Genomic DNA, 21,028 nt, shown 5'->3' on the forward strand with positions numbered 1-21,028 from the left:
CCTCCTCTCTCCCACCTCACCCTCCTCTCTCCCACCTCACCCTCCTCTCTCCAAACCTCACCCTCCTCTCTCCAAACCTCACCCTCCTCTCTCCCTACCACAGCTCCCTCTCTCTGCTGCACCCTCATCTTTCTCTGGCTTCATCCTCCTTTCTTCACCTCGCCATTCTCTTACTGTGTCAACCTCCTTTCTCTAAACCTCACTCTTGCCCACCTCTCCATTCTCTCTCCACCTCACCCTCCTCACTCTGCCTCACCAACTTACCATCTTTCTTCTCTCCCCCTCATCCTCTATCTCTCTCTTCCTCGCTATCCTTCCTCTCTCTACCTCACCCTGTTCCCTCTCCCCTAACTCTCCTTTCAATTAGACTCCCTATTACACTCCCTTCTCTCTGCTTCACCCTCCTCTCTCTCCACCACACCCTCCTCTCTCTCCACCACCACCTCACCCTCCTCACCCTCTCTCTCCACGTCACCCTCCTCTCTCTCCACGTCACCCCTGACTCTCCACATTACCCTCTTCTCTTAGACACACTTCACTGATGCTGCAAATGGGGTACTGTTTTTGTGTATGTAAAGCAAACTTTGGGACCTTATAAGTGTTTAGCCATGCAACAGCTGATGTTGCGCCAAGGATATTGTGCTGGATAACTAAACACTTATATGCCAATGCTTGTTTTTAGGATGGTGTAATCACTGCCACCAGTGGCCCAGTGGGGCCTCAGCGGCCTTTCTGGATTCCCAGAATGTAAAGAATAAACTTAAAGTAGATGAGCTATTTATTCACTGGTCAGGGAAACTGGAGATCTCCAGAAATGGTATCTGGAAGTAGGATTCTCTGTGTCATGGTGTTGGTCTATAAACGTATCGTACTGCAGCCACTCTTCACTGATATTCAGGTGTGGTTCTCCAGTGTGAACTAATGCGTAGGCACAAGGATGAGTGTTGGCAACCTCTGCATTTTTTTAACGCAGTGAAATTAAATATAGTCTGACAGCCCAGTTGGTTAATGTGCTTACTGCATGATTATGTTCATATTAAAAGGCAACAGGTACAGTAGGTTCAGTCTTCCATACTGTCATGGTTATAATAATGTTAACTGCAATCCAAATTGTCAAATCCTAGGTGCAGGCGATAGATATTCTGAGATTTTTGGGGAGATTTTTCGTTTTTACTGGGACTTTGATATTTTTTTATCAGCCAATAATGGCTTCCCTCATTGAAACGTTTTTCATGGTTTTCTGCTCCTCTTCTAATAGTAAACTTAGAAACACAATCTGGATGTATTAACTGAAAATTTAGAGCGAGCTACCCAAATACTGGTCAGACACAGGAATGTAGTTCACAAGTTTTAAACGACATTCTTAATTATATATACAATGCTTCTTAGAAATGATTCAGAAAAAGCTTTTTTGGTCATGCCTCTTTTAGAGGACTCCCCCCTCCCACACATACACAAATATTGAAGCAGTGGTTTGTAAAAAGACGCAGTCCGCAAATGTGTGCCACGATTTCTTCGGGTGGCCAGCCCTATTTTTTATTCCAATCCAACCCCGCTGGTCACTGTTTATTATATTTTGTCCAAAATTAAAAAGTAGCGGCAGGCCATCATATTAATGCTTGTGCACTGTAAATGTGTAATGCCAAATTTCTGTTCTAATTTGAAAAAAAGAAAAACGGACTTAGAGGTTTTGAATGTTACTGCGACCCGGAGTTTAACACTTTTTTTCTTTCTCCTAGATACTGCAAAACCAAAGCAACCACGCAGCAGAGCACACTGGAGATGACTATAAAAAGTTGGGAACTCTTTTTGGCGAAATCAACAAAATACTAATTAGTCTGGGGTTCTCAAGGATGTACTTTGGTGAAAGGACTGTGGAACCAGTTCTTGTAGTATTCTTCTGGGTTATGCTGTGGTTTCTTGGCCTCCAAGCTCTGGGGCTAGTTGCTCTTCTGTGCCTTGTCATCATTCATGTACAGCAGTAAAATGTGAACACATGACTTTTCATATATCAGACTTTACAGATGTTTGGTTTCCATGGAAACAAGAAAGGCAAGAATGTTTTTTGCCCATTGCATTGGTCAAGATATTGTGATGCCGTTTTATCAAATATGTTTGGTTTGTTTATTAACTTTTGCCAACTCTTTCATTGTGAAGGAAAAAATAAATACTTTTTTTTTTTTTTTAAATATGGTGATCTTGGTGTGTGCAATGACTTACTATTCAGTTAATAGAGGCCAAACAAAACACAGATAGGTCAATTGGCGATTGCAGTATGAATACTTATTTTAAAGCAGTCGTTTGTCTACATCAATTGATGAACCCCATACCTCTCCAACAATTTTGAGAAATATGATCTGTAATAGAAATGGCAGCATTTAGACAGACGGTTGTGTATGTATATTAAAAATATGGAATCAAGTACCTCTTAACCCCAACCCATAGTTCTTTGCAAAGTTCATTCGAACTGAATTTGACTATTATTCTAGGCAAATAAAATGGTAATATATGAATTATTGGTTCAAAAACGTAATCACAAAGAATTTACCTTTTTTTACGGTTTAAATATATCACTGCATCTGCGGTGGAAGAGTGAAAAGGTGTGAGCTGCTCAGATAAATATACATATAAAACTTCAGTGGTATGACTATACGGTTAAAATATAAAACTTAAAAAGTCCTACAAATTTCTAGTTAAGTCCAGAATTAAACTTCTCTAGTGCGTTGCTCATCAACTTACCAATTACATCACTGATGGCATCACAAATGTCATTGATAACATCACTGACATCACATATGTACTGATAGGTTGAGTCCTGTTTCTTGGTCCCATTGCGTATTTTTCAAAGCAAGTAAAGAACTGGAGCATTTTTCCACACTTTAGGCTTGATTACAAGTATAGGTGCTTTTTATCGCACCTAGAAAATAATGACACCACGGAGTTGGTTATTTATCAGGGGCGACAAATAGCACCTATTGCGAGTTTATGGGGCATAACATGCAGATTTTGGTGTTAAATGCACCATAATACTCATGATACGGTAAATACCAGATGCTTTTGCATGATAGATTTCGGCAGGATTGACATGTCATAATTTAATGAATGTTGAGTTGTTTAACAAATCCAATAACTATCGGATGCATTAAATAATACCAAACTTATAATTCCTACCAGAATTTATAGAGGAAGTTCTTAATCATGGCTTTTGTGTTTAATCCGAAATTAAGTTACAGCAGACATGCCTGCCTGGCCATGCATAGATGTGATAGCTTCTGGAGCTTCCTTGCTCCTTTGTGTAAGCCCCGTTTTATTAGCAGTGATTATTTTCCTTGGTGGATAGGGGAACTCAATCTCATCTTTAGTTTCCCGATTTCTTTTTATGTACAGGTTTCAAAATATATCTTTTGGCTTGGAAGTTCTGGGATTCCATGCAAGAAAACCCAACATAGGTAAACCCCTCTTTTTCAAGCCACGTTACCAGGGAATTAGTTCACAGCGCTCTTGTCTGTTAATAGGCTCTCTTCAACCAAGAACTTCCCCTACACGGGTACACTGTGGTACCATGTATTCAAACTTAAACCGGAGAGTTATCTTTGGTACAATTCAAATTTTCGTGCTTTACCATGTCATCATTGTTGCACTAAAATCTGCTCTGAGGTTCTGCACTAGCATATAATACTGGGGTTTGCTCTGAATCACCACATTAGTCTTAAACCGGATCTTAGGGGGTGTAGCGTGAAGCCAGTGGAGTAGAATATGCACTTAACATGCTACTCTGCCAGCACCTCATTTCTGCACTGATGTACCTGAAAGTTGGATTCCTCAAGATGCTGAGAAATTAACGTGAAGTTGGGGACTAGAAGGAATGATGAGTCCAAAGGGCTGGCTGCTGGTGACTTCCTGGAATAAGGTCCAGTAAGACCTGAAGCACCTGCCTCACAGGTCACTTAAACAAGGCCTATTGCACTGTGCCTAGCTGCAAAAAGGGTCCGCAGCATAACTGTCACCTGCAGGGGAGTTGATGAAGCCTCCAGAAAGGTGAGGTGACTGCACAGGGATCCAATGCGAGAAATCTAAATTGCAACACTGCAAGAGAGGGAGTGCAGTGAGTTGTGGCATCCAATGCTTACACTGGAGGTTCTGCCCTTACCCTCATTAACTCGTAATATGCCTGGGAAGCCCATCTGAGGAGTGTGGAAGAGCACGGTCTGGGTGCTATAAAGGGAGTGGCGCGGAGTCCCCAATTTAAGCCATTTGCCTGGGATGAGGTGATTAAACTACTTCCAAGACAATGGTTTGTGGGCTGCAAGTGGGAAGGTGCAAAGATGGATGTTGGTGGCCAACAAAGAGGCCTAGCAGATCTCAACGTTCTTTCCTTCCCCTCCGCTCCCAATAGACTTGTGAAATTGATCAGTGGGCGATAGTTCTAGCACTTACTGCATCATATGGTCTGTCAAACTTGAGAAGAATTGGAAATCCGTTGTCCCTCCAATAAATCTTTTTTTTTTTAAATGTATTTCAATTCTTTATTGAGTTTTTCCAAAACTCTAACAAGAATTGAACACCGAAAATAAACAATGGGGTCAGCACGCAAGATGATAAGCAGATAGGGATAGAATACAAACTCGTAAACAATCTACACACCAGGTCTCCCATCAACAGCAGAATACAGATCTCAAAGAGCAGACACTGAAGATGGGCAAATAAGTAGCAACTAAGAGTTAAACAATTAAATGACAGACGTGTGATCCTTGGGGGGTGAGAGAGGGGGAACAAGCCTTCACTGTGGGGAGAAGAGATTAATGTAAATCCACCTTCGAAGATGGCTGGTGTGCCCCGGCACCAACTAGGTCTAGTCATAAGGAACAGTCTCAGCAGGGCAGAGGGTGAGGAACCCTAGTCAGATGAAGGTAAACAATAGTATGGCTGAAGACTGGGGATCATGTGGAGTGAAGACTGGGCCGGGGACAGGGCCTGTATTGAACAGGAAGGAAAGAAATGCACACAATAGGCCCACTGAGTATGTGGATCTGTATGTTTCCTCAGGACTTGAGAAAAGAGCCCAAAACCTCGTCAAATAGCTGCAATTTTTCATTTAGATCAGTGGTTCCCAAACTATGCGCCGTGGCTCCCTAGGGAGCCGCCAAACCTAGCCAGGGGAGCTGTGCACCAAGCACTTTAATGCATTTAATGTTGAAGGGGTTGGTGACTTCAGTTAAATTAATTACTTAATTAGACTTAAACGTATGATGTAGATTTGTAAGTGACATGCCTAAAGCTGTAAACATAGTGCATAATTGATGGCATGTCGGAGGAGATGACCTCCATATTTCACAGGATCCCCATGTTCAAACACTCCCAAAGTAAGCAGAAAATGCCTGATTTTATTTTGTTAGACTCATTAATAGTTTTGTTTTTTCCCAAATGCATTTTACACCAATGCAAGTTATCAGGAAAGTACAGTTGTCTGGTCTATTAAACACATTATATTATTATTTAGTATTGACACTTGTACTTGAACCATATGTACTTTGAGTACATATTACTTTCAGTACACACACATTTCCAGACAGGCCTGCTCTCTCCTTGAGCACAGGGAAGTAAAACACCACATACAGCATAATGCCAGCATTTGGAAGCAAAAAAGAGGGACGTTTGGGGAAAAAAATCAGAGGAATTTATTTGGTTTGCATTGATTCGGAGGCAACTTTAGGGAGGAGACAGCAAAAATAAAGCTGTATGTGGTTTAAACAATTGGGAGTCACCCTGCTGAGACAGGTGTTGGCACGTATGACATTCGTAGAAATGGAAGTTGTTAGAACTGGGGGTCTCTAGTTGGCAATGGTATACACCTTTGACCAAATAGGCACCCTTGCTTCTAAGACAGGGAAAAGGGATTACATTCCTGGATAACCCCTGCTCACTTCCTTGGTAGCTTGGCATGAGCAGACAGGCTTATCTCAGAGGCAGTGTGTAAAGCATTTGTGAACACATACAGTAATACAGTGAAAACACTACAGATGGACACCACACAGGTTTTATAAAAATAAGTATTCTTTATATAGACTTAACACAAGACCACAAACGACAAAATTCCACAATACTATAATCAAAAATAATACTTCAAGATGGTAGAGGTAATTCAAAAATAGGTTATTCACTTAAAAGCAGTCTTTATCAACAGATAAACCCAACTGGAGTTATCACGACGTCAAGGTCAAAGAAATCCCAAAGTACGGTGCCGATCGTGAGGTGCGCGGCGTCGGGCCCCGAGTCAAAACAGACCCACAAAGAACAGTACCTTGGAAAAGCAAAAACAAACACAGCTCATGGCGTCTGGGAAATGTGGCGTCATTGGCGCTGTGCAGCGTTGGTTCCATGCTTCGGGGGAGGTGATGCGTTGGTGTCTTGGATGCTTGCACAGGCAGGGGAGGTGTTGGTTCCTTACCGGAGAGGAGGTGACATCACCATGGCGCCGAAACCACGGTTCCTTACGATGTCGATGGATTCTTGACCACCTACGTCGAGGATCGGCTCCGTGATGATGTCGGCTTCGGAGTCAATGCGGCACAGCAGCAGGCGTCGGGCCTACGTCGCTAGTCGGAGCAACGCTCACGGCTTATGGCAGGTTACGATGTTGCTCGCTGGCATCGATGTGGCATGGCGGCCGGAATCGGGTCTACGTTGCAACTCGGAGCAGTGCTCACGGCTTCGATGCAGATTACGGCGTCGCTCACCGGCGTCGGTGTTGCAAATTCCTTCTGTATCAGCTAGAACAGCAAGTTCCAGATGCAGGCAAACAGAAGGGGTGAAGTCTTTTGTATCCTTGAGACTTCATACAGGAGGCAAACTCAAATTCGAGCCCTTGAAGAAATATTCTGCAAGATGATGGAAGTTCCTTAAAAGTTCCTTCTCCTTTCCTTGGCAATAAAGAAACCACTGCAGGCCAACCCAGCAAACGGCACACTTGCAGAGGGGCAGTCCAAACTCCTGCAGCTTCCTTGGTTCTTCTCCTTGGCAAAGGTTTGTCTTGTTTTCCCAGAAGTGATCTAAAGTCTTGGGGTCTGGGCCCCAGTAGTTATACTCCTAAATCCTTTGTCCTCGGAAGGCAGAGGGTCCTGTACATAGTCCAAACCAGTTCTTGGGTGCATTCTGCCAGTGTACACCTTCTTCCATTGCCAGAGTGGGCCAGGGACATCAGACTCACCACAGGAGGTGGAGCCAGCATTGTGGAAGGCAGGCACATCCCTATTCAGACCCAGGTGCTACTCCTCCCACCACTCTACATGCAGATAGGTCTATTCAGCCCTGTGCTGACTCACCCTGTCTCCTGGAGCCCCCCAGTCCCTGTCACTCACAAATCAGGCATACAATACACAAACTAGCAGAGGCAGGCTGGATGGTTAGGTAAGAAAATACCTACTTTCTAAAAGTGGTATTTTCAAACACAGAATGTTAAAACCAACTTCACTAAAAGATGTATTTTATAATTCTGAGTTCAGGCATATTAAACTCGAATTTCTTCCATGTTTCCTGGATCAGTTAGGATTATAAGATGTTATAATCAAACTGCAGATTCTGGCCAATGGGGACAGGTAGCCTTGCAATAGTGAAAAACAAAAATGGCTGTAATTCACTATCAGGACATGCCACACACATCCGGGCATGTCCTACCTTATACTTACAATCCACCCTGCCCTTGGGCCTACCTTAGGGGTGGCTAACATGTAGTAAAGGGAAGGTTTAGGAACTGGTGTTAGACCTGGCACCATTGGCGTGAGTCTCCCTTCCATTTTTCGCTGTGTCTCCTCTGTTTTTGCTGGTTATAGATGCTCTGGGCGCTGTGCCACAGCGCAAATGCTCCCTTTGTAAAGATGACATGTGAATTGGTACATCCATGATTGGCTTATTTGGTTTACCTGTTAGTCCCTAGTAACGTGGCCTGAGTGTGCCCAGGGCTGGTAAACCGAATGCTGCTGGTGGGCCTGCAGCACTGGTTTGTGCCACCCACAGAAGCAGCTTGTAAAGTGTGTCTCAGACCTGCCACTGCAGTGTCTGCGTGCAGTCCAGAACTGCCATCTTGGCTGTGAAGTGCACCCACTTCCCAGCCCCTGAACCTTCCCTTGGCATTCTGTAAGCCACCCTTATGATAGGGTGCATTGTATGTGTAAGGTAGGACATGCTCTGATGTGTGTAGAATGTCCTAGTAGTGAATTACACCCAATTTCGTTTTTCACTACTGTAAGGCTACATGTTCTCCATAGGCCAGAATGGGAGGTCTGGACTATTACATCCTATAGTCCTAACTGACCCACAGAACATGGTAGAAAAACGAATTTAGTATGCCTGAGCTCAGAATATTAAAATACATCTTTTAGTGAAGGTTATTTTTATATTCTGTGTTTGAAACTACCACTTTTAGAGTATAGGTACTTTCTTGCCTAAGCCTTCCAGTATGCTCTGCTATTATGTGTATTGGCTGTCTGGTTTTGGAGGGACAGGGCAGGCTGAGTCAGACCTGGGTTGAATAGAGAGATCTGCCTGGGAGTGAGGGGAGGGGTGGCTCCTGCACTTGAATAGGGCTGGCTCCACCTCCCACTGTGTGTCTGAGGCAGACCCCCTCTTTCTGAAAGGAAGGATGCAGCCTGGTCAACAAAGTGCTCCAGGGCTGGGCAGAACTGGTTCTGGCTGGATTCAGAGACTTGTGACTCCTAAGAACAAAGACTTTGGGGGTATAAATATTTGTGCCCAAACCCCTACAATTTGTATTGCTCCTGGACAACAAGAAGGACCTCTGTCTGTGTGACTACAGGAATCTGCAGGAGAAGGACTGTCCTTGTGCTTGTGTGCTGTTTCTTGGACTGGCCTGCAGAGGAAAAGGACTTGGAAGGAACTTTGATTTTGTGGCTACTGCAATCACCCAAGGGCTAGAAGAGAGCTAGCCTCCTGCAGGAGTCTCAGGCACACCAGACTCCACCACCAGCCTCCTGTGTCCTCCCAGCGAGGATTTCTATCTGCAGGTGAGGCTCCTGTGAGTTCCAGGGCCTCTAGTTCTACTGCTGAGAAAAGAGTACTGAAAATCCTCACTAACCCCCGTTAGCGAGCCGCTGCAGCCGGTGTGCGTAAGAAAAATCGCCGCTCTGCTCCCGCCGAGCGCTCGCTACCGGAGATCATCGCTTCATCTGTCAGCGGGCCTGAAAACAACCGCTAGCCCGAGGATCGTCGCAGAGCCGGTCAGCGGGTCTGAAAACGCTCGCTAACCCAAGTATTGAATTGCCTGACGGCGGGCCTGAAAACGCTCGCTAAACCCAAGGATTGTCGCATTGTTTGTTAGCGTGCCCCAAAGCGCTCGCTAACCCCGAATCATCGCACCAAGCTCTTCGCAGCGCGGACGCCGAGCATTCGCCATTTTCCCCGCATCGTATCCGAATCGTCGCTCCCTTGCGGAGCGCCATTTTCGTCTATCGCAGCAAGATCGCACACGCACCAGGCTCGGTGCATCCTCCTCCCTTAGCGGCAAGGATTTTATCGCATCACCGGCTTAGCGTGAAGAAGTTTGTCGCTTTGTCCTGCCCGCAACCCAGCGCATCATCCTCCCTTGCGGTAAGGATTCAACGCATCGCTGGTTAACGTGAGGAAATTTATCGCTACAACTCCTTAGCGACATTTTTGTTGCTTTGCTACAGAATCCAGATACCTTGTGAGTAAAAGGGTCGCAGAGATCACTGCATTGAGCTGAACATCATCTTGTGCACCTTGAACTATTTTTGCAGCATTTTTAAAGTAACCATATTTTTCTAGTATTGTGGATTTTTACTGCTATTGGTCTTGTGATTAAGTCTATATAAATATACCTATTTTTTATAACTACTTGAGTGGTGTCCATTTGTAGTGTTCCTCATTGTATTACTGTGTATGGTCATAAATGCTTCACACACTGCCTCTGAGATAGGCCTAACTGCTCGTGCTACGTTACCACAGGGTGGAGCAGGGGTTATCAAAGGGAGTAGGCTGCTTACTCTGACTTAGGAAGAAGGGTCCCTACTTGGACAGTGGCCAGCCATTGCCAACTAGAGACCCCCATTTCTAACATTGGTGGTCAGCGGTGAGGATCTGGACTTGCATTTATGATTGCATACAGTAATTATAGTGTACACTACTAGTGAGTGCAGACCATAACATAACCTCGTACGTTTTTTGAGATTTCTTGATTCTATTTTTGATTGTTATTGCCAGTTATTGCTACAGTGGGCAAGCCCAGATCCAATGCCTCTGAGGATCTCTTCTGGGAAGAAGTGAAAATAGACACCTACACTTCTAAGCAGCTCACATATTTTGCAAACGCTTCACAGTCCCTATCACAGGTCTCACTAAGAGAGAAGAGTTTTACAAGGCACTGAAGGCCTGGCTAGAGGCCAGGGATGCCTCTAGGAATAGGGAAGAGCCTCTGGAGGGGGGAGAGAATGCAGGAGAGCAGCAGGAAGAAATTGTAGATTTGGTAGGGGATAAAGCAGTTTCCAGCCCGGGCACTAGTGTGTCCTCAAAGGGCCTGACTCCAGAAGAGATGGAGGACAGGGAGAGAGATAGGCGGCATAATATGGAGATGGCTAAGCTTAAATTGGATGGTCAGAGAGACCTAGAGAATAAGAAGTTAGAATTTGAGATGATGAAGGTGAAATTTGAACATGAGAGAATTTTGAGGGAATTGGAGATTAAAGCAAAGTGTATAGAGATCTTCCCCTCTGGTGGCAGCATACCAGTAGTGCATACTGAGAGTAGAGTGTTTATACCTAAAGAGGTTATTAAGGATTTCCATAAAAGTGAAGATATTGGGCAATGGTTTGCCGCTTATGAATTAGCTATGGTGTCCCGCCGGGTCCCTGAGAAGGATTGGGGAGCGGGGTTGTGGGGACGCTTTGTGAGTGAGGGGAGGGATACCTTGTTGGACCTGCCCCCAGAAAGTAGGATGGTTTATGCCCACATGAAGGAAGCTTTGATTACCCGCTATGGTTTGACCCCTGAAATGTACAGGCAAGAGATTTAGAACCTGCAAGAAGTTAGAGGGTACCACGTGGGTTGAATATGTGTCTTTTTTTGGCAGAGCAATGGAGCGCTGGGTAAAAGGTAGTAAAGTAGCAACTTTTGAGCAACTGTATGATTTGATTGCATGGGAGCATTTTTCTAGTAATTGTTTTCCTTAGCTACGCCAGCATCTGATAGATTGCAAGCTAACTAACCCTAGGAAGCTTGCTGAGGAGGCGGACCGCTGGGTGAGCACCCGGGTTCGCAAGGGTCCAGTGGGAGACTTCGCCAAAGGTGGGCAGGGTCCCCAGCAAAGAGGTGGGGGGACAGGGGTAAGGGGTAAACCAAGGGAGTTCCACAGAGGGCCCCAAAATAATTCCCCAGGGAACCAGGCAGTGGTGTCCCAGCCCCACCCCCCCAGGATTAGAAGCCAATGCCCCCAACAGGTAGGCCTGTTCAGAGGGGGCCCCCTACTTGTTTTAAATGTGGCCAGGTGGGCCACAGGTACTGATCCCCAGTGTCCCCAAAGGGATACTACTGCACCACCCCGTGCACCGCCCCACCAGCTTGCTAGTGTAGCCCTGGGGGAGGAGGAGATGGATGCCCAAGGTGGGTGGGACCCCGTAGAATTGACCCTTGTCTCACTAGGAGACTTTGAGATGGTTCCTAAGCCTGCACTGCCTGATAACACTAAAAAGTACAGGCAGTGGGTAACCATCAACGGCCATAGAGTGGAGGCTCTGAGGGACACAGGAGCCAGTGTAACTGCTGTCAGCTCCCGGTTGGTGTCCCAAGAGCAGGTTGTGCCCCATGCATTCTACCCAGTAGTGTCTGCAGACAACAGAGAGAGCCAATGTGAGGTGGCTCAGGTTCCCTTTGAGTGGTGGGCGTCTCAGGAACTCTTCAGGTGGCTGTGAGGCCCGCCATGCCTGTGGACTGTCTGCTGGGCAATGATTTAGAGAACTCACCGTGGGCTACGGTGGAGAGGAGAGCTCACTTACAAATGTTGGGTCTGACTGAGTGGGCGTGTGCTACCACTCGGTCCATGGCAGCCATGACGGGTGTTGAGAAAGACCTGGAGCCTGAGAGTATGGCCCAGTTCCCTGCCTTAGAGAGAAGGGGCAGGGGGTGCGGGAAGCCGGCCCCCTTGATTCCCACAGCCCAGGAGGGAGCAGGCCCTGAGGGGGATGCCCTGGAGCCTACCGGGAAGCAGAGTACCGACCTAGGGGACCTACCTGAGCTGACCCAGTGGCAGCAGGAAGGAGGGCCCACCAGGGAGGGGTTTTGTGAGCAGCAGAGAATTTGCCCTTCTCTTGAGGGTATGCGGCAACGGGATGCAGCCCAGGCAGCAGGTGATATGTCTGGTTCACATCTGATTTATTGGGAGAACAGTCTCCTGTATTGCGAGCCTAAGGCTGCTGAGCCGGGGTCCGCCCGTGTGCTGGTGGTACCCTAGTGCTTCAGAGCCTTCTTACTGGGGTTGGCTCATGACATTCCATTGGCAGGACATCTGGGGCAGACCAAGACCTTTGAGAGGCTGGTCACCCACTTTTATTGGCCCCAGATGCGCAAAAGCTCAGATACATACTGTAGGACCTGTGAGACTTGCCAGGCAAGTGGGAAGAGTGGGGGGAAGATCAAAGCCCCACTCCAGCCCTTTCCAGTTGTTAGTACCCCATTCGAGCGAGTGGGCATTGACATTGTGGGGCCTCTGGACCCCAAGACAGCCATGGGCAACAGGTACATCCTGTTCTTGGTGGACCATGCCACCCGGTATCCTGAAGCCATCCCGCTCAGGACAGTGACGGCCCCCGTGGTGGGACGTGCACTGATGGGGATCTTCTCCCATGTGGGGTTCCCCAGAGAGGTGGTGAGCGACAGGGGGACCAACTACATCTCCCAGTATATGAAGTCTCTGTGGAAGGAGTGTGGGGTAACTTACAAGTTCATCACTCCTTACCACCCCCAAGGTAATGGTCTGGTTGAAAGGTTCAACCGGACCTTGAAGGGCATGATCATGGGCCTGGAAGAGCCCCTGAGGCGTAAGTGGGACGTCCTCTTGCCATGCTAGTTGTTTGCCTCCCGTGAGGTGCCACAGAAGTCCTTAGGGTTCAGTCCCTTTGAACTGCTCTATGGCCATCCGGTAAGAGGGCCTCGGAGTCTGGTCAAGGAAGGCTGGGAGCAATCTCCCAGGAAACCTCCCCAGGATGTATTTAGCTACATCCTGGCCTTCAGGAACCAGCCTCGGCGTTTCAGAAAAATTGCTGAGGCAAATCTGGAAACCAGCCAGGAGGAGATGAAACGTTGGCACGACCAGAATACCACTCTGGCTGAATTTCAACCTGGTCAGAAGGTTTGGGTACTGGCCCCAGTGGAGCCTTGTGCGCTCCAAGATAAGTGGACCGGTCCATTTGAGGTGGTGGAGCGCAAAAGTCAAGTTACCTATTTAGTGGACTTTAAATCTCCCAGGAACCCCCTGCGGGTCCTGCATGTGAATCGCCTAAAGCCCCACTTTGAGAGGTCTGAAGTGGGCATGCTTCTTGCCACAGATGCAGGGATGGAGGAGGAGAGTGAGCCTCTTCCCGACCTCCTGTGTGCAGGAGAGAAGGATGGGTCAGTGGAGAGTGTGGTCCTCTCCACCACACTGACCCCTGAGCAGCAGAGAGATTGCCACCAGCTGTTGGGGCAATTTCCTGATTTATTTTCCCTGGTGCCTGGTGTCACTGATTGGTGCGTCCATGAGGTGGACACCGGGGACAGTCCTCCTCTCAAGCATAAGGCTTACAGAGTGACTGACAGGGTAAGGGCCTGCATTAAGGACGAGGTCTCCAAAATGTTTGCCCTAGGGGTGATTGAGTCCTCTAGCAGCCCCTGGTCCAGCCCCGTGGTCTTGGTACCAAAAGCTGCAGCGCCTGGTGACACTCCAGAACTTAGGTTCTGTGTGGACTACCGAGGTCTCAATTCGGTCACGAGGACAGACGCGCACCCCATCCCCAGAGCTGATGAGCTCATAGATCGGTTAGGGGCTGCCCGGTACCTCAGCACGTTTGATCTAACGTCTGGGTACTGGCAGATCGCCTTAACTGATGGGGCAAAGGAGAGGTCAGCATTTTCCACCCCAGATGGGCACTACCAGTTCCGTGTGATGCCCTTTGGGATGAAGAATGCCCTGCCACCTTTCAGAGGTTGGTCAACCAGGTGTTGGCTGGGCTGTAGTATTTCAGTGCCGCCTACCTGGATGGCATTGCAGTGTTTAGTTCCTCATGGGAGGACCACTTGCACCACTTCTGGCGAGTGTTGATGGCGCTGCGCAGAGCAGGCCTCACAATCAAGGCCAGTAAGTGCCAGATTGGGCACGGTTCTGTGGTGTTCTTAGGACACCAGGTAGGGAGTGGCCAGGTGGCACCCCTACAGCCCAAGATTGAAACCATCCTGGCTTGGGAGCCCCCAAGGACCCAGACCCAGGTGAGGGCCTTCTTAGGACTCACAGGTTATTAAAGGAGGTTTGTCAAGGGGTATGGCAACATAGTTGCCCCCTTGACTGAGCTGACTTCCAATAAGCGGCCAAAGATTGTGAACTGGACTGACACCTGTCAAAGCTTTTGATGCCCTCAAGACTGCCATGTGTACAGCACCCGTACTCCAGGCGCCCAACTTTGCTAAGGAATTTATTGTCCAGACAGACGCTTCAGGGCATGGGGTGGGGGCTGTTCTGTCACAGATGAATGAGGAGGGACTACACCAACCTGTAGCCTTCATCAGTAGGAGGTTACTTCCACGGGAACAGAGGTGGAGTGCAATTGAGCGTGAGGCATTTGCTGTGGTCTGGGCACTGAAGAAGCTGAGACCCTACCTGTTTGGGACTCACTTACGGGTTCAGACAGACCACAGGCCCCTCAGATGGTTGATGCAGATGAGGGGTGAGAATCCCAAGTTGTTAAGGTGGTCCATTTCCCTACAGGGTATGGACTTCACGGTGGAACATTAGCCCTGGTACAGAACACGCCAATGCTGATGGTCTGTCCAGATTTTTCCGCCTTAGTGATGAGAACTTCCAAGGGGATGGGTAGTTCTCCCCACATTTCAGCTGGAGGGGACGCATGTTAGACCTGGCACCATTGGCGTGAGTCTCCCTTCCATTTTTCGCTGTGTGTCCTCTGTTTTTGCTGGTTATAGATGCTCTGGGCGCTGTGCCACTGCCATTCAGTGCCACAGCGTGAATGCTCCCTTTGTAAAGATGACATGTGAATTGGTACATCCATGATTGGCTTATATGGTTTACCTGTTAGTCCCTAGTAGCGTGGCCTGAGTGTGCCCAGGGCTGGTAAACCGAATGCTGCTGGTGGGCCTGCAGCACTGGTTTGTGCCACCCACAGAAGCAGCTTGTAAAGTGTGTCTCAGACCTGCCACTGCAGTGTCTGCGTGCAGTCCAGAACTGCCATCTTGGCTGTGAAGTGCACCCACTTCCCAGCCCCTGAACCTTCCCTTGGCATCCTGTAAGCCACCCTTATGATAGGGTGCATTGTATGTGTAAGGTAGGACATGCTCTGATGTGTGTAGCATGTCCTAGTAGTTAATTACACCCAATTTCGTTTTTCACTACTGTAAGGCTACCTGTTCTCCATAGGCCAGAATGGGAGGTCTGGACTATCCTATAGTCCTAACTGACCCACAGACCATGGTAGAAAAACGAATTTAGTATGCCTGAGCTCAGAATATTAGAATACATCTTTTAGTGAAGGTTATTTTTATATTCTGTGTTTGAAACTACCACTTAGAGAGTATAGGTACTTTCTTGCCTAAGCCTTCCAGTATGCTCTGCTATTATGTGTATTGGCTGTCTGGTTTTGGAGGGGCAGGGCAGGCTGAGTCAGACCTGGGTTGAATAGAGAGCTCTGCCTGGGAGTGAGGGGAGGGGTAGCTCCTGCACTTGAATAGGGCTGTGCCTGGCAAGGTGAATGCTGGCTCCACCTCCCACTGTGCGTCTGAGGCAGACCCCCTCTTTCTGAAAGGAAGGATGCAGCCTGGTCAACAAAGTGCTCCAGGGCTGGGCAGAACTGGTTCTGGCTAGGTTCAGAGACTTGTGACTCCGAAGAACAAAGACTTTGGGAGTATAAATATTTGTGCCCAAACCCCTACAATTTGTATTGCTTCTGGACAACAAGAAGAACCTCTGTCCGTGTGACTACAGGAATCTGCAGGAAAAGGACTGTCCTTGTGCTTGTGTGCTGTTTCTTGGACTGGCCTGCAGAGGAAAAGGACTTGCAAGGAACTTTGCTTTTGTGGCAACAGCAATCACCCAAGGGCTAGAAGAGAGCTAGCCTCCTGCAGGAGTCTCAGGCACACCAGACTCCACCACCAGCCTCCTGTGTCCTCCCAGCGAGGATTTCTATCTGCAGGTGAGGCTCCTGTGAGTTCCAGGGCCTCTAGTTCTACTGCTGAGAAAAGACTGATGAAAATCGTCGCTAACCCCCGTTAGCGAGCCGCTGCAGCTGGTGAGCGTAAGAAAAATCGTCGCTCTGCTGCCGCCGAGCGCTCGCTACCGGAGATCATCGCTTCATCTGTCAGGGGGCGTGAAAACGCCCGCTATCCCGAGGATCGTCGCAGAGCCGGTCAGCGGGTCTGAAAACGCACGCTAACCCAAGTATTGAATCGCCTGACGGCGGGCCTGAAAACGCTCGCTTAACCCAAGGATTGTCGCATTGTTTGTTAGCGTGCCCCAAAGCGCTCGCTAACCCCGAATCATCGCACCAAGCTCATCGCAGCGCGGACCCTGAGCGTTCGCCATTTTCCCCGCATCATATCAGGATCGGCACTCCCTCGCGGAGCGCTATTTTCTTCTATCGCAGCAAGATCGTACACGCACCAGGCTCGGTGCATCATCCTCAGTGGCAAGGATTTTATCGCATCACCGGCTTAGCGTGAAGAAGTTTGTCGCGCCCGCAACCCAGCGCATCATCCTCCCTTGCGGTAAGGATTCAACGCATCGCTGGTTAGCGTGAGGAAATTTATCGCTACAACTCCTTAGCGACATTTTTGTTGCTTTGCTACAGAATCCAGATACCTTGTGAGTAAAAGGGTCGCAGAGACCACTGCATTGAACTGAACATCATCTTGTGCACCTTGAACTATTTTTGCAGCATTTTTAAAGTAACCATATTTTTCTAGTATTGTGGATTTTTACTGCTATTGGTCTTGTGATTAAGTCTATATAAATATACCTATTTTTTATAACTACTTGAGTGGTGTCCATTTGTAGTGTTCCTCATTGTATTACTGTGTATGGTCATAAATGCTTCACACACTGCCTCTGAGATAGGCCTAACTGCTCGTGCTACGTTACCACAGGGTGGAGCAGGGGTTATCAAAGGGAGTAGGCTGCTTACTCTGACTTAGGAAGAAGGGTCCCTACTTGGACAGTGGCCAGCCATTGCCAACTAGAGACCCCCATTTCTAACATTGGTGGTCAGCGGTGAGGATCTGGACTTGCATTTATGATTGCATACAGTATTTATAGTGTACACTACTAGTGAGTGCAGACCATAACATAACCTCGTACGTTTTTTGAGATTTCTTGATTCTATTTTTGATTGTTATTGCCAGTTATTGCTACAGTGGGCAAGCCCAGATCCAATGCCTCTGAGGATCTCTTCTGGGAAGAAGTGAAAATAGACACCTACACTTCTAAGCAGCTCACATATTTTGCAAACGCTTCACAGTCCCTATCACAGGTCTCACTAAGAGAGAAGAGTTTTACAAGGCACTGAAGGCCTGGCTAGAGGCCAGGGATGCCTCTAGGAATAGGGAAGAGCCTGTGGAGGGGGGAGAGAATGCAGGAGAGCAGCAGGAAGAAATTGTAGATTTGGTAGGGGATAAAGCAGTTTCCAGCCCGGGCACTAGTGTGTCCTCAAAGGGCCTGACTCCAGAAGAGATGGAGGACAGGGAGAGAGATAGGCGGCATAATATGGAGATGGCTAAGCTTAAATTGGATGGTCAGAGAGACCTAGAGAATAAGAAGTTAGAATTTGAGATGATGAAGGTGAAATTTGAAAATGAGAGAATTTTGAGGGAATTGGAGATTAAAGCAAAGTGTATAGAGATCTTCCCCTCTGGTGGCAGCATACCAGTAGTGCATACTGAGAGTAGAGTGTATATACCTAAAGAGGTTATTAAGGATTTCCATAAAAGTGAAGATATTGGGCAATGGTTTGCCGCTTATGAATTAGCTATGGTGTCCCGCCGGGTCCCTGAGAAGGATTGGGGAGCGGGGTTGTGGGGACGCTTTGTGAGTGAGGGGAGGGATACCTTGTTGGACCTGCCCCCAGAAAGTAGGATGGTTTATGCCCACATGAAGGAAGCTTTGATTACCCGCTATGGTTTGACCCCTGAAATGTACAGGCAAGAGATTTAGAACCTGCAAGAAGTTAGAGGGTACCACGTGGGTTGAATATGTGTCTTTTTTTGGCAGAGCAATGGAGCGCTGGGTAAAAGGTAGTAAAGTAGCAACTTTTGAGCAACTGTATGATTTGATTGCATGGGAGCATTTCTCTAGTAATTGTTTTCCTGAGCTACGCCAGCATCTGATAGATTGCAAGCTAACTAACCCTAGGAAGCTTGCTGAGGAGGCGGACCGCTGGGTGAGCACCCGGGTTCGCAAGGGTCCAGTGGGAGACTTCGCCAAAGGTGGGCAGGGTCCCCAGCAAAGAGGTGGGGGGACAGGGGTAAGGGGTAAACCAAGGGAGTTTCACAGAGGGCCCCAAAATAATTCCCCAGGGAACCAGGCAGTGGTGTCCCAGCCCCCCCAGGATAAGAAGCCAATGCCCCCAACAGGTAGGCCTGTTCAAAGGGGGCCCCCTACTTGTTTTAAATGTGGCCAGGTGGGCCACAGGTACTGATCCCCAGTGTCCCCAAAGGGATACTACTGCACCACCCCGTGCACCGCCCCACCAGCTTGCTAGTGTAGCCCTGGGGGAGGAGGAGATGGATGCCCAAGGTGGGTGGGACCCCGTAGAATTGACCCTTGTCTCACTAGGAGACTTTGAGATGGTTCCTAAGCCTGCACTGCCTGATAACACTAAAAAGTACAGGCAGTGGGTAACCATCAACGGCCATAGAGTGGAGGCTCTGAGGGACACAGGAGCCAGTGTAACTGCTGTCAGCTCCCGGTTGGTGTCCCAAGAGCAGGTTGTGCCCCATGCATTCTACCCAGTAGTGTCTGCAGACAACAGAGAGAGCCAATGTGAGGTGGCTCAGGTTCCCTTTGAGTGGTGGGCGTCTCAGGAACTCTTCAGGTGGCTGTGAGGCCCGCCATGCCTGTGGACTGTCTGCTGGGCAATGATTTAGAGAACTCACCGTGGGCTACGGTGGAGAGGAGAGCTCACTTACAAATGTTGGGTCTGACTGAGTGGGCGTGTGCTACCACTCGGTCCATGGCAGCCATGACGGGTGTTGAGAAAGACCTGGAGCCTGAGAGTATGGCCCAGTTCCCTGCCTTAGAGAGAAGGGGCAGGGGGTGCGGGAAGCCGGCCCCCTTGATTCCCACAGCCCAGGAGGGAGCAGGCCCTGAGGGGGATGCCCTGGAGCCTACCGGGAAGCAGAGTACCGACCTAGGGGCTCTTTTTCACGTAAGGAGAGTGAGAGAATGAATCGGACAGTTGCGTTCTCCCAAATCAACTTTTTTTCACAAAAGGCAACTGTTGCCTGCGACTGTGTTCCCCTCAGGGACTACAGTTCCTTCTTCGAGACGGTCCTACGGTATTTTTGTCAGATGGAATATCAAAGATATTGACGGAAACGCCTCACTCACATAATAGTGACATGCTTCATCATAGGCGTTACCTCCACACCCAGATAAGATGGTACTATCTGGGCGGACTCAACCACTGATATACTGGGAGTTCTTATAAGTAGGTCACTGGTTAAGCAGGCGAACCAGATTTTTGATACATACACTAAAAATACCTACAAGTGTACCTCCTCTTGATTCTTTATTCTGAGGCACTTGTGATATCATTAAAAGCCTTGCGTTGTTTTTTTTTTTAACATTAGTGTGTTCAAATTTACCCTCTACTAGATGCCAACATGTTTCGGCCCTCCCTAAATAGCCCAATCGGGTCTGGGGCCTTCGTCAGGGCGCGGTGTTTTTATAAAGCCTACTTATGAGTCCCTGCTGGGGCTTAACACATGTATTTCATGCACACCAAAAGTGAGGCCTAGTGCACTCACCTGTACTTCTTGTATTCGAACTCCAGTAGTATTTCTATAAGAAGTAAAAGGATTCTTTAATATACACTCTAATATCTAGTTATCTGCTACATATCTTTTGTGCATATAACGTGCTCATAATCATTACAATGATATTGAGTGACTCAATGCCACCTGACTCAGTGCTCACCGTTAACTCGCGTGTGAGACGATTTTTTGTATTTTAATATATACACATGCCATCTCAATTGTGCTGGCCCACTCAAAAATGACTTCCACCACCTTCAGTGATATTTAAATCCATCTTTTTAGTGTTTAAAAGGGGCTTCTTGATTGTTTGGGAATCATGGTGATTGTACACCCTTTCAGTAAAAAAATCGATGTACAATAAACTCAATTGGACTTCATATAGAACCAAATGCACCCATCATCTGAATGTTTTGTGCTCTTATCCAAAAACTATAGCGTCGATTTGTGTGCTCGTTTTACTTTTTCTGTGAATTCAGTTTGTTTTGAGTACACACTAGTTAGTACATTGCTCACCTACTGGTGGATGCTAATAAGCATCATGCAGGAGACGTGTGTCAAGGGTGGCGTCCTGTAGTCACACACTACACGAAACAAAAGGTGTTTAGTTACTAACAGAGTTGTGTCTCATACACCCTGTTTGTATGTGTGTCGAAGAACTTGAGTTTTGTCTAATTTTGTTTAATTGAAAACCCGATCCGATTCGGTTATGTTTCCACATCCCCTTCTACAGTAAAACCCGGTGGAGTAAGAGGTTCGTATTTGTTCTACCGAC

General features: G+C 47.7%; 1 protein-coding gene across 1 annotated transcript in view; it reads left to right on the plus strand.

Moving 5' to 3' along the window:
* FAM241A (family with sequence similarity 241 member A) overlaps positions 1-2,189 on the plus strand; it is an 80,073-nt gene extending 77,884 nt beyond the window's left edge. The window contains exon 2 of the mRNA XM_085640848.1: positions 1,740-2,189. Within this exon, the coding sequence (XP_085496974.1) occupies positions 1,740-1,985 (246 nt within the window). The 3' untranslated portion in view covers positions 1,986-2,189. The remainder of the gene's footprint in view (positions 1-1,739) is intronic.
* Positions 2,190-21,028: the final 18,839 nt, after the last annotated feature.

The sequence above is a fragment of the Triturus cristatus genome, chromosome 2_1 (assembly GCF_964204655.1).
Source record: "Triturus cristatus chromosome 2_1, aTriCri1.1, whole genome shotgun sequence".
Lineage (NCBI taxonomy): Eukaryota > Metazoa > Chordata > Amphibia > Caudata > Salamandridae > Triturus > Triturus cristatus.